At 36.5% G+C, this 13,001-nt stretch overlaps 1 protein-coding gene across 1 annotated transcript; it reads right to left on the reverse strand.

The window, feature by feature from the left end:
* Positions 1–3,122: 3,122 nt before the first annotated feature.
* Positions 3,123–12,417, reverse strand: LOC127087760 (zinc finger CCCH domain-containing protein 19). Its single transcript, XM_051028695.1, has 10 exons — positions 11,378–12,417; positions 11,202–11,281; positions 9,496–9,680; positions 7,436–8,330; positions 7,218–7,345; positions 6,373–6,432; positions 6,231–6,281; positions 6,088–6,158; positions 5,429–5,580; positions 3,123–5,278 (listed from the first exon to the last, which is right to left on the reverse strand). Exons 1-10 carry the CDS (start codon positions 12,211–12,213, stop codon positions 3,393–3,395), a joined length of 4,344 nt encoding a protein of 1,447 aa, XP_050884652.1. The 5' UTR covers positions 12,214–12,417; the 3' UTR covers positions 3,123–3,392.
* Positions 12,418–13,001: the final 584 nt, after the last annotated feature.

The following is a 13,001-nucleotide window of genomic DNA, read 5'->3' on the forward strand; positions in this document are numbered from 1 at the left end:
TGAAAGAAAAAGATTACATGGGTGTAATGTCCAATCATAGTCCTGAATACTAGGCCCGAGCTGTAATAACTTGCAAGCCCAAGTGTTTGTCTTTTCTTGAAAACACTTGTAAATATTCAAACATTTTCGCAACAAAATGGACTAAAAAGACTACTTAGGTGTAATGTGAAATCATAGTCCCGAGTATTAGACCCAAGTTGTAATAACTTCCAAGTCATAAATACTTGTCTTCCAAACCCTAAAACATACTCAAACACATCAAACTTATCTTCTCACCCCCGTGCATTCGAAATTATTTATAAAAAAAAACATTATTTAGTTTGTACTGTCGCGATACAAACAGGCGCTTAAGCCTCCCCCGTGAGCATACAAGTCAACGTTTAATCGCTAGAGTGTGACCTAAAAACTTGTTCAATAAAATAAACCAACCAACAAAAACGTAGATTTTTACAAACAACTACATAGCTTTGAATTCCTCATTGTACCCGAGGATACATAGGAGTGAGACCCGCAATCTCGTCAAACACCCTAATAAAAACATTTTTGCAACACCTTTTATTTTCCTTTTGCACTTTTGATTACTCAAAGAAAACAATTAATGAAAGCTAACATTCAATGCAAGCTTAATTAAAAGGTTTTCGTTGAGTACAACGAATGTGATGGGTGTTAATACTTTCCCCTTGCGTAATTGACTCCTGAACCCGAATATGGTTGTGACGACCGTCTTCTTTTTCTTCTAAGGATTTTATCGATATTTTCCTTTTACTTCTTTGGAGTAAATAAAATTTGGTGGCGACTCTGTTCATATCATTTCCGCGAGCGTGTGAACGCTTCGCAAATAATCGTATTTTTCGAGATGCGATAGTAGGTATAGATGCCCTTTTCCCCCCACCATGTATGATTTTAAAAAAAATTAAGCAAAGAAAATAACATGCAACTCCTTTTTAATGGTTGTATAATTCAAGTGTGCCTCAATCATTATTCTCCTAGCGTATAAGATTCAGTAAAAACTTTATCAAGTCTATGTGCTAAAACTTCTCTGCACAATGTAATCACTTGTATTACATGTGATCTCAAATGGATTTTTCCAATCAGGTGTAGTGATTATAGTGTTATGGGTAAACTTTTCTTTAAGGTCTTGAATGTTGTTATACATTCTACATCAAAGTTAAATGTTATATCATGGTGCAACAATTTGCACACGTGGGAGGTGGGAATAGATTAGGTCGTCCAACTAGGACTTATGATATAGCCTACTTAAGACTTGGATCAACTTGACTCGTTTAAGAAAAGGATAGGCTCGAACTTTTTAAAATTCCAATTTATATTAACAGAGTAATCTTAAGCTCTATTTAATTACTTTTAAGATATTGTTAGTGTCATGTTATTAAGAGAAATGTCGATAAATATCTCCTAAATATTTAGGCGGAAAAAAACTACAATATATTTTAAAATTTTAAAAAATAGTGAATCTTAAAATATGGAGAACAAAATTGATGAGAAAAATAATAATTTTAATATAGTTTTAATCTCTTATTTTAAACATTAGGTTCGTGGTCCTTTCGTTTTATTTTATTTTTTATTTTAAATCCTGCAACATATTCTTTTGAAATTTCGATAACTAATGATGTCCACGATGACACGGCGTCTATTATACATATCAATATTTTTTGTTTTAATTTCAAATAAATATATTACAAAATATTTTGAATTATAAAATATTTTATAAGTTATAAAATTTGAATCCCTAAATCCCAAATTCGTTTCTTCATGCCTCCTTCTTCTCTCTGGTTCATCTTCATCAATCGAATTTTCTCTACATTCATCAATTTAAATTAATAATCTTCTTTCTCCGTTCAGTTTCATTTTTTTGTGGTTGTTCTTCTTTGGTATATATCGTTTTCACGTTATTATTCTTCTTTCAGTTTCGATTTCAATATTTATTTTACATTCATCTCATTATTTTGTAGCGAGTCGTGAAACTGTGTCTAAAAAAAAGAAATATTATTATTGTGAAATTGATTCTTCATTGATGACAACTTTTATGATGGAAACCTCGATGGTCATTTTCTTGGATGATTAAGGTAAACACTTGACTTGTATTTTTCTTTTAAATATTATTGATTTATTTCATAAATTATCACTTTATTACTTGTATTATTTTATGATTATAGTGGAGAAAAACTTGTAACCATTTTAATTCATTTGATTGAAAAACAAATATTTCAACTTAAAAAGTCATACCCGATTTAAAGAACAAATTGTTAACGAAGATGATAATTTTTAATCCGATCAATAGAGGTATTAAAGACTTGTTTTGTAGCCTTAACTTTAAGTATCAAAAGATTCTTCAAAATCTATCAAAAGATTCTTCAAAATCACGTTTTAAAATAAGTGTCATCATTGTGCTCTTCATCATTACTAACATAATTAGAATTAGATTTACTTTCTTCTCTAGTATGTTAAACATAAGCATTGTCTTCTTCAATTTGCCTTATCACCATTTTCAACCTCCCCCTTACCAACTTCTTCTAAACTTTCTACTTCAGTTTTAGCATGCCCCTCTTTTTGACCATCTATTTAATTATCCCTTCTTTTTCACCATCTATTTAATTATTATCTTCTTCTACTACATAGTCATTAGACACTACTAGGTAAGCTCCACATAAAAATCAACCATTTCAAACCCTTTACTTCATCTGTAAATTTTTGAATATTTTGTTATTATTCAATAACCTTAGTCCGGTAAATGAAAACTTATGAGTTTCTTTTGAATTTTTGAATATTCTGAAATTAAAATCAATCACTTTGACCCGTGTTTCTTTTGAAGTCTCGAAGAAGTTTGTTTACCTTGCGATAAAATTTCATATTGAAAATAATGTTGTCCATTGTCTTGGGTACACGTTAAACTTTATTAAAGGAATACAAATTCGGGCTTTTTTTTAATAATACTGTGAAGGAGCTATACGAAATATCTAACCATGATACATATTCTTCCTTGTTCTCACCAAATTATTCATTCTATTTCTGCATTGTTTTAACAAATAATGATACAAGACTTCATGCGCTTCTAAACGAAAACATTAATTTATGCGCTCCCTGCACAACACTAAGATGAAACATTGAAAAAACAAAAACCTATAACCTCGCTTTCGTCATTATTAATCTAAAGACACCTCAACTACTGTAGCTAGTCAACCATCCCATAAGCCAAATCCAAGTGAGAAGTGACCCATGAATACCCAAAAAAAAACTAGAAAATACATGAGATGCTACAATACACAAGTTCTACATTACATGATGCATCACTACACACTGTTAAGCGATGTAATTGGGGACATACTGTACAGTAAACGATGTTCCTCTGCAAATAATTAGCACCCCTACAACTCTTAAATGTGTTGATAATCACAGGTAGCTCCTCTCCTGCAATGTCCACCCTCATGAAACCTGCAGATTCCTCTTTGTCCTCCGCCGGGAGGCCTAGAAGAACCCCCTCCTCTTCCTCCGCTTCCGCCTCTAAATGATGACTGTCTGTTCCAAGGTTTACCACCACGACCAGAATCTCCACCACGCGTGCCACGTTCCCCTTGATTGGGAAACCTATCTCCATTATGACTTTGCTCGTTTCCTCGCATGCCTGGGTTCCCAGCAGATGCAGCCCAAGCAGGATTGGCACTTCTAGGTGCTGGCCCTTGACCAGGCACAGCCCAACCTGCATTTGCATTTGCATTTACATGCTGATGACCTTGACCAGGTGCTACCCAACTACCTGCATTTGCATTTACCGGAGGTGGCCCCTGGGTAGGAGCTACCCATCCTGGAAGTGAATTTCCTGGTGCTGGCCCTTGTGCAGGCATCCAGTTGACATTCATATTGGCAGGTATAGCACCACCCCAGTTAATATTATGATTTCCTGGCATGTTCATGCCCCAGGGTACATTGGGTGGTGGTGGGGCCATGACATTTGCTTGATTACCTGCAACTGGTGGTCTCCAAGGCTCGGGTGCACTCATGCCTGGAAAACCATGTGTGGGTAAGCTCCCAATTTGATTTCCCATGTTAGATGAGACAGAGTTCTGAACAGAGGAAGCATCACCCCATAGACCATGGGAAGTCGGTTGGGCAGGCATGGTGGCAGAATTATTTGGTTCTACCTTTTGGGATGGAGTGCCTACCCAGACCTGTGATTCTTGCTTTGGAAGCACATTTTGACCCCACGCTTGAGCTTCAGCACGAGAATTATGACTAATCTGGTTTTGCATATTTGATGCAGCCAGAGCCTGTGCCATTTCTGTTGCTTGGAGGTGTACTTGAGTAGTATCAGTAGCCATACCAGGTTGTGCGTTTACTGCCACAGAGGCCTGCAAACCTCTGATACCGCTAGGGAACGAATTTCCCAAGACAGGCCCAGCCATCTGGACAGGTGTTGGTGACCAATTTTCAAAAGTATGCTCCTTCGACCCACCTGAAGCAGTTTGGGGAGTAGGCGAAGGAAGATTTGTTGATTCATTTCTAGCACCGATATCAGAACCCCAACCATTTCCAAGATTCTTAGGGACCTCAACTGCCAATGGAGAAGTTTTACCTGTTAAACCTTGGGCAGCCATAGGAGACATCCTAGAGAGCGAGGATGAGTGGTTTTGAGCCTTAGGAGGAGTTTTTTCCACAATGGAAGGTTCTTTTGAAATTTTCCCAGCTAAGACATCAGCTAAGAGTATAGACTCCTCTTGTTTCTCGGTGGCTTTCCAAATCCTCAAATCAGTAGGGAAGTATCCGGTATTATTCCATTTGCGAAGTTGCACCATGGAAAATGGCCCCTGAACTTTACCAGATGGATCCTGATAACGCCACATCTTTTCAGTTTCATTAATTTTCACATCTGGGGCTGCTACTCCGGCAGAAGATGGTGCTGCGGCAGCTTCTGACACCGCATTAGAAAAAGACTCGGTGGTTACCAATGGCTGGATATTTTTAGCACCACTCTCCCAGCTTGAAGACCGCGGCTTTTGCCTCTCTCGACTATTAGATAGTTGTGATTCCCTATCTCTTCCCTGATGCAATTGAGCATCATTTAAAGCCTCACTAGCATTGGAAAAATCATCACCTTTGACTGGAAATCCCTTATTAGACAAATTTCTGCTGAGTTCCTGATTCACATGAGAATAATTTCTTGTTCCACTCCAAGAATCACTTGAAATGGAACCACTTCTAGGCGAAGCAATTTCTCTCCCCTTCCTTCCAAACGCAGTCGACCCTCTAGGTCTCGTGAAGCTTTCTGCAGGCATAGAAATGAAATTATAAGTACCAGAAAAAAGGTGCCAAAATATAGATGAGTTTAAAATTAAAATATTAATATTACCTTGTCGTTTATCTGAAAATAGACACCAAAATATAGATGAGCTTAAAATTACAATATTAATATTACCTTGTCGTTTATCCTCCATTTCATCTCCTTCGTCAGACTCATAACTTGGATCCATCTTTGGATCAACATGTATATCCGGAATTTCCTCCAATCTACGTTGTCGTTCTTCAGGGGTTTTCAAAAGCTGCAATTTCTCTACGCATTCTCTAAGCGTGAAAGGAAGTTAAAGATCAACATAAAACAATAATCAAGAGCTCTTGGTCGATTTCAATAATCCCATAAATCCATAGGTTGAAATATGATTAACCATAATAATATTATACAAGTTGAACTAAGCAAAAGATTATCACAAAAAATAAAATATAATGCCAATTATCTATCTCAACCAGATTGATATTCAAATACATTGAAGGCGCAATGAAAAATTATTCTTTTAACATGTAGAGAAATCGTAAAATATCAAAATGCAAGCCTCAAATACTATCCGAACAAATTCCTAGCTGTTGAAGAATCTTCCCAACCATATAACAATTCAATGATCCCAAAATATATTTATGGAGCTTATAAACACTATAAATGCTCGGAAAATCTTAAAATGATAAAAATCAATAAGTACCAAAGTACTGCCACGGGTATTGGAGGCATCGAAGTACTATCAAGCTTGTGGTTCAAGAAAGGGCTGGACTTGGATTTAGAAAATAATAAAGAAAAAAGGATATTCTTTTCTGCGTCCTTTCTCGCTAGCTCTATCACGAAGGTGACTTAGCCGTACTATCTCTGCTTCCAGCCACTGTAATAGAAAAATGAACATTTGAATTAGATGGCCATCTCAGGAGGAATAATGTATGGAAAAATTACTCACATCTTTTACTCTAACTGCCTGAAGTGTCAATGATTTCTCCTGAATGTCACCCTGCAAGCACAAAAGTGGGTCCTCAATACACAGTTACAAACTATAACATCTAATACCTGAAACAATTTTATGAAACATATAAAATAATTACCACAGTCATCCGATTAATGAGGCCGCATTTTATGCTTTGACGGAGGCGCTTGCACTCATCCTAACCGAAAAACAAATCAATGTCATAATAATGAAAGAAATACATTAATTTAAAGCATATTAAACATTCATGTCCAAAATACCATTCATTTAATGTTATCATAACACATGTTTCCGTACAAAATTAAATGAAGAGTAATGGTAGTTTAGGGAATGTAATTATTTTTTTATTACATCAAAAAAAACTAAACATGGTCAAATAATATTATTGATTACTATGCATTTAGTTATTTTAGCTTTGTATTTGACACCAAAGGGAGAGTATATTAAAAGAAATTTAAAAATTACTCATCATCGGCATCATACGGGGGAGAGTAGTAAACAACTAATTAGTCATTCAAAGACTACTCCACATCAGCCCTACAAGGATTTTTTGTCACTGAATTAGTCCCTCAAAATTCTAAAACACCACCTCTGTCCTTGTAGATGACTAAAGTGGCAAAGGGATGAATTAGCCACCTTTAAGGGACTATTTTGATCATAAAGATTTGTAGGGCTACACATGCTAATCTTTGGTGGACCAATTCAAAGCTTACTCATGGTTACATAAGTGATTGCCTGGCTTCTTCAGATTCATTTTTGAGCAACTGAAGCATGGCAGGTTTATATGGCGGGTTTTCAGCCATTTTCCGCCATCCACAAACAACCGACAACATTTACAATGGAAAGCTTTAAAGGGCTTATATGGCGGGTTTTCCGCCATCCACAGCTGACAATATTTACAATGGAAAGCTTTAAAGGGGTTAAAATCAACTGTCATTGAATATCATGGCAAGCTTTAATCACCTCTGTGAACTCCTGATTTGAGATGATATCCATTGATACAATTTCTGTCTTGTTTAAATTTAAGATTTCTAGCAAGATATCTGTCATCTTTTTACCAACTTTATATGGCTCTGCTGTTTTGCATGTACCTGACCCAGAAGACAACAATAAAAAGTACAAAGTTTATTGTATATTCCAAATGATGATCACATGAAAGTTAATGGTGTACAAATATTTACCTACAACCTGAACCAGCCTATACAAGTCTTGCTTCTGACCACTGCCAGAAATTCTTATTCTCACAAAAGAACCAACGGCGTTATCATGAAACTTATCTATATCTTCAAGTAAATCCTCCACTAAATTGCGTCTTAAATAAATTAAATTAATATTATGATTATCAATGGCTGCATAATCATCAACATTAGATTGAAGTCCTCTCCCATCACCCTTTTTACGACTTTTACGTTTCTTATCTTTTCCAGCTTTAGTATATGTGTCACCATTGCCATCACCCTCCAAATGACTAACCTCAGTATCAACAACACTTCCCTGGTGATCTTCAGGCTGTGAATCCTCTTTCAGAAAGAAATGGGATTCAAGAAGTTTTAACATTTCAAAATGCCCAACTCTTGGCTTACCAAACAAATCTTGAAGCCTCGCATCACAAACAATCTGACTTTTTCGGCGAGGATCTCGAAGCTTATTTATTTTAATATATTCTAGCAAAAGAGCATGCACATCAAATTGTGACAACATAGATTTATCTCCATTTCTCATGTGCATAACAAACTCCAAGAGCTCCTTTGAAGCCCACTCAGTGCTTTCTTCTGTAGATAGCCCATCAGCGCCGCGTTTGGAACGAGACTTTGCACGTCTCTTGGACTTTCTTTTCTTAGATCGACCCAAATCTACATTCTCATAAGAGCTATCTGAATCTGACCCTTTATCATTGGTAGCATCAAAAAGTTCATCCTGTGATTCATCTTTAGAAGGAAGTTTACCAGATCCCTTCCAAGGGTTTTTAGCTTGAGCAAGTTCATCAAATGTAAGAGACAGCTTTTCTTTTAGATCTACATAGTAATCCTTGAAAAGATATTCCCAGCTACTTTTGTCATCAAAATCAACTTGTCCCTGCGCACCAATCACGAAAAAATAACTAAATATTTAGTCAAAAGTAGATGTTCCCCTAATCAATGGCATTACAAAGTCACATGTTTGCATTTTATCTTTAAAGTAGTCTAAGGAATTATTGTTGCCGGGTCTGTAGTTATTGAAGGCGTGGGATAGTTTGATAAGTATAAAATAGTATATTATGCAGTTGAAACATGGAAACAGAAATTGAAGAGAAAATCTTTGCAATAATCATTAACAAAACAAGAATCACTTCATCAGGACTCTTGGGAGCAAAATTACTTCCCCCTAAACTTAATTTTGCATACTGAAAAGTAAATCTGTTATGGCGTTTGTTAAAAAGTAAAAGATAAATTTACTTTATGCTTTAAAAATGCCTGCTAAGCTGAAGCGGCAAACCAAACAATGTCTTCCAAGTTCATTTTGCTCCATAAGCAACATTTTTTATTAGTATATAAATATACATTCTATTTCATTGTGTTTTATAGATATCAGTGTTATCAGTGGCCGATGGTAGATGGCAAACCATGGCAGAGAGCCAAAATTCCGACATATGGCACCGCCATCCTTCACAACCAAAAAAACGCCACCAATATCCGCTATGGCTGATATTTGACAACACTATTGATATTCTACATGCAATCCAGCAACAGCATTTATTATTTTTGTCATCTTTGCAGCTGACTGTATTGTCTCCTCCTTCTGTCATCTTCGTAACTGGCAGCCATGGGATGTTTTTCATTGATTGAGCCGTCAGCCCATGCTTGTTTCATTGGAACACCCACAGAAGTGTTTGGGCCATAAACGAATGTTCCCAAATGTGACTCGCTGGGGATTCAAGTGAACCATTTTGTACCATAAACAAGTATAGAATCTTGATCTTGACTAAATCTCTTACATAAAAATCTGACACTTCTAAATCTCTATCATATATGAGAGAACAGATTCACTTGCCCATGTATACAAGCCCAGGTAAGCCCCCAAGAAAAAACAAAAAAGAAGTTAGCAACAAGTATATATAAGAAACCAATGACCACTTCATTTAACTTGAGCAGTGTAGAAGGTTAACAATTTATTGGCTCGAAACACACATACATTGCATCTTTTTAGAATAACAGAAACATTTGACGAGAAAAGGGATAGAAAGCAGGAACAGAAGATATACCGTGGTGTTTCCCTCCTCATTCTGTTCAATCAACATTACAGTTTTCATGCATGTCTCGCAAAATCCCTTGTTTCCCCTAACACATAACATAACAGCATCTTTGATACAACCCTTGCACAAAGAGAATGTACATGTATAACAGAAGTAGTGTGGACTCTTCTCACAGTTGCTGCAAAGATGCCAACCTAAGATCATTAAAATCAAAGATGTAGAAAGTCAGACATGGTAAAGAAATGTAAATATTACTATATTTTTGCAAACTAAATACCTGGGTATTCAGAACAAATTCAATTATATTTTCAAAGCACAACTATAAATCCAATGCCAACAACTGTTTCTCTAAACAAGACTGTAAGCAATGTATAATAAAAATGAGAACAAAAATTGAAAAAATTAAAACTTGTATGAACCTTAATTAAAGAGCACAGAAGTTCGCAATGCAGTGTTACGCTTAACAAATAGCCTATTAAATTAATTAGTGAGGTTTATCATGCATTTCATTTTGGATATTCAGAATCGTTCCAACTTATCTAGAAAGCATAGAAAAGCATGGCAGCATCTCTACCTCCTTAAAACATTTGGCAATGATAGTAGTATGATCCATTGCATCAAGATGTCAATCACCTTGTATCCAACAATATACCAACAAAGATATGTGGGCAAATACCAATGTAATACAATCAAACAACCAATTAAAAAATTCAACCATGAGTTTTAAAGTTATAACAGCTATCAGGTAGTTTGGGTAATTCTAATTCTATTAGAAACAACTTTTTCAATGGGTGTTGATTCCGGATAGCAGCATGTAGCAACAGAACAGAAAACACTACAGCAGGATAGCACATGGTGGGATGACTGCTAAATTGATTTTTTATAGATTTTGAATAAGTAATACAACATATATATAAATATAAATGCTAAAAATAAAAATAAATACCAAAAAAATAAATGAAGAAAACAAACAAGTTTAAGCATCTAGGCTTAAAGTAACCAAACATTAAAATTCAAATTTAAAATAGCTAATAAGAGAAGGTTTTTTCTGAATCATTTATCGGACACGAATAGCTCTAATCTTAGCTGCTATAGTAAGCACTACAGGAACCGCGCCAATAGAGACTTCTAAAAGCAGCCACTGGCGGCTACTTTGCTATAGCACGCTATTGACTACAGAACAATATTTAAAAGAAAGTTTATTTGATCAGATTTGAGATACAAAGTATCAAGATGTGAGATTCTTTCACCCTAATACCAGAGAGCAATAGAAGTGGGCATCGGGATTTTAATACTAAAGCAAAGTGTTTTCATAAATAGTATACCATTCATGAAGCTGTTGTTATTTTACAAAATCACACTACCACATTCCCACTTCATGTGCGTAATCTTTTTATAGCTGGCCCCCCTAACATTCAAGTCTAGCTCCCAACTCTCGGAAAAACACATGGAAGACGTGTGGAAACAAACTTGCAACTTTCAAAATCACAAGTATTTATGTACACTATACACATGTCATTGTTATCATATATTAATAGTAAAACTCCAAAATGTATTTTATTTAATCAATTATCACAACACTTGGAGCCTATGGATTCAAAAAACAGCACATATACTAAACAATAAAAGCAAACACATAACTAAACCCTAAATTAAAAAGCAATGAAACCATGATGAAAACGATAATAACAGAAACTCAGAATAAGGAAACTGACCACAATTCCACTTTCCCTTGGCTCGGAAGAAAGCTTCGTCCCGATTAATGCAGGAAGGGTGGTAAGCCTTGGGACAACCCCTAATAAAAAAACCAAAGAAAACACAATGAATTTTCCCAATAAATAAACATAAACATAATGAAAAGAATTATGATGTGAGTGAGTATAAAGTATACCTGCGATCACAGAGCACAAGGTCACCTCCATCAAAGCAAATGAAACAAACATCTTCTTCCATCTTTTTCTTTGAAGGAACTCTCCCACTCGCCTTTGAATTCTTCCCATTCCCACGCTTCCTTTTTACACTGGCACTAGGCTCCTCCGCCACCTCCATCTCCTCAGCAGCCTCTTTATCTTTTGCCAAACCACCATCAGCTTCTTCTTCTGCGTCTTCTTCATGTTCTTGCTCTTCATCGTCTTCATGTTCTTGTTCTTCACCTTCTTCTTCTATTTCATCTCCTTCTTCCTTCTCGTCCTCTTTCTCGCCATCGCTATCTTCCTCCTTCTCGCCGTCGCTATCTTCCTCCTTCTCGCCGTCACTATCTTCCTCCTTCTCGCCATCATCACCTTCCTTCTCACCATCATCGCCTTCCTTCTCACCGCCTTCTTTTTCTCCTCCTGTCAAAGAAGCTTCATCTGTATTGTCATCACCAACTTGAACCTCCACCTCTTTGATTATCAAATCAGCTTCCTCCTCTTCCACGTTCTCAGACTCCATATCAACGCCAGCTCCTTCATTCCCTTTCTCCTCCACAACAATTTCATCTTCGATTGAGGCATCATTCATCACATGCATTTCACCGCCCGCCGTTGATGACACGTCAGCAACTGCAACATCCGTGTTTGCGGTGGCATCGCCGGCCTCCTCCTCACCTGCAACCACGGTTTCAAGGTCTCCGTCTTTGGGGATGTCGTCGGCATTAGTTGAGAGGTTCGGCGGCTGCGGCGGCGAGTCGGAGGATGCATGTGGAGGAGATTGGTTAGGTTGAGCTTCGTCGTCTTCGGCGTCCATAGTTGAATTGAAATCCAATGGAAATTAAGTGTAATAATAAATATTAGGGGAGATTGAATGAAAGAGAATGATGAATGATTTATTCTGTTTGTGTCTCCAGAATCGAAACTAGAATTTCATAACTTGTTACTCTGATTGCTTCGAATTGGAATTGGAATTGAAATGAAGTTTGCTTGCTTACCTTGTGCCCTAGTCACACTCAGCCTGGTCGGAACCCCTCCCTCCTTTATGGGCCCTGTCTTTCTTTCAGCCCATTAACACACGGAGTTCTTTTGAGGGATGTTGTGCTATTTCCACCCCATATGTTTTCTCCCACTACCATGAAAAGACTCAAATGTCCTTTACGTTTGAAGATGTATTTTTGAACATATCTTTTTCACACACAACTGAGATGAAAATGTTGAGAAGTCCTTATTTTGTTAAAATTTGGTCCGGAGGTGCATCTCTTTATGCACAAAAGGTTACTTCGAATATGTATCTCTGAAATCTCTTTCAGTTCATTATAATATTTTTGGTTGAGGTACTCTGCATGTTCAGGTCATATATTATCCAATGTGAGACTAATATCATGTTAAGAAATATGGTTGGACTTAACTCAACTCTACAAAACCGGTTGGTATAGTGAGGATTGTCCCCATTTAAAAACACATGTTCATGTCATATATTATCCAATGTGGGACTCTTAACAATCGCCAATACCGTCCTCTAACGCTCTTGGATGCATCCTGTGATAAGGTCCACCTGGACTGCATCTCACATATTGTTTGGAGATGTTTTTTTCTGCTGGA

This window comes from Lathyrus oleraceus, chromosome 5, assembly GCF_024323335.1.
Source record: "Lathyrus oleraceus cultivar Zhongwan6 chromosome 5, CAAS_Psat_ZW6_1.0, whole genome shotgun sequence".
Classification (NCBI taxonomy): domain Eukaryota; kingdom Viridiplantae; phylum Streptophyta; class Magnoliopsida; order Fabales; family Fabaceae; genus Lathyrus; species Lathyrus oleraceus.

What these genes read in the sequence shown, in the direction of transcription:
- LOC127087760 (XM_051028695.1), bottom strand. Translation starts at nt 12,213, where the DNA reads ATGGACGCCGAAGACGACGAAGCTCAACCTAACCAATCTCCTCCACAT. An exon ending in ATGAGGAGGGAAACACCACG is followed by an intron (nt 8,331 to 9,495) that starts GTATATCTTCTG and finishes ATTGGTGCGCAG; the next exon opens with GGACAAGTTGATTTTGATGA. An exon ending in CAAATCAGGAGTTCACAGAG is followed by an intron (nt 6,433 to 7,217) that starts GTGATTAAAGCT and finishes TTTTTCGGTTAG; the next exon opens with GATGAGTGCAAGCGCCTCCG.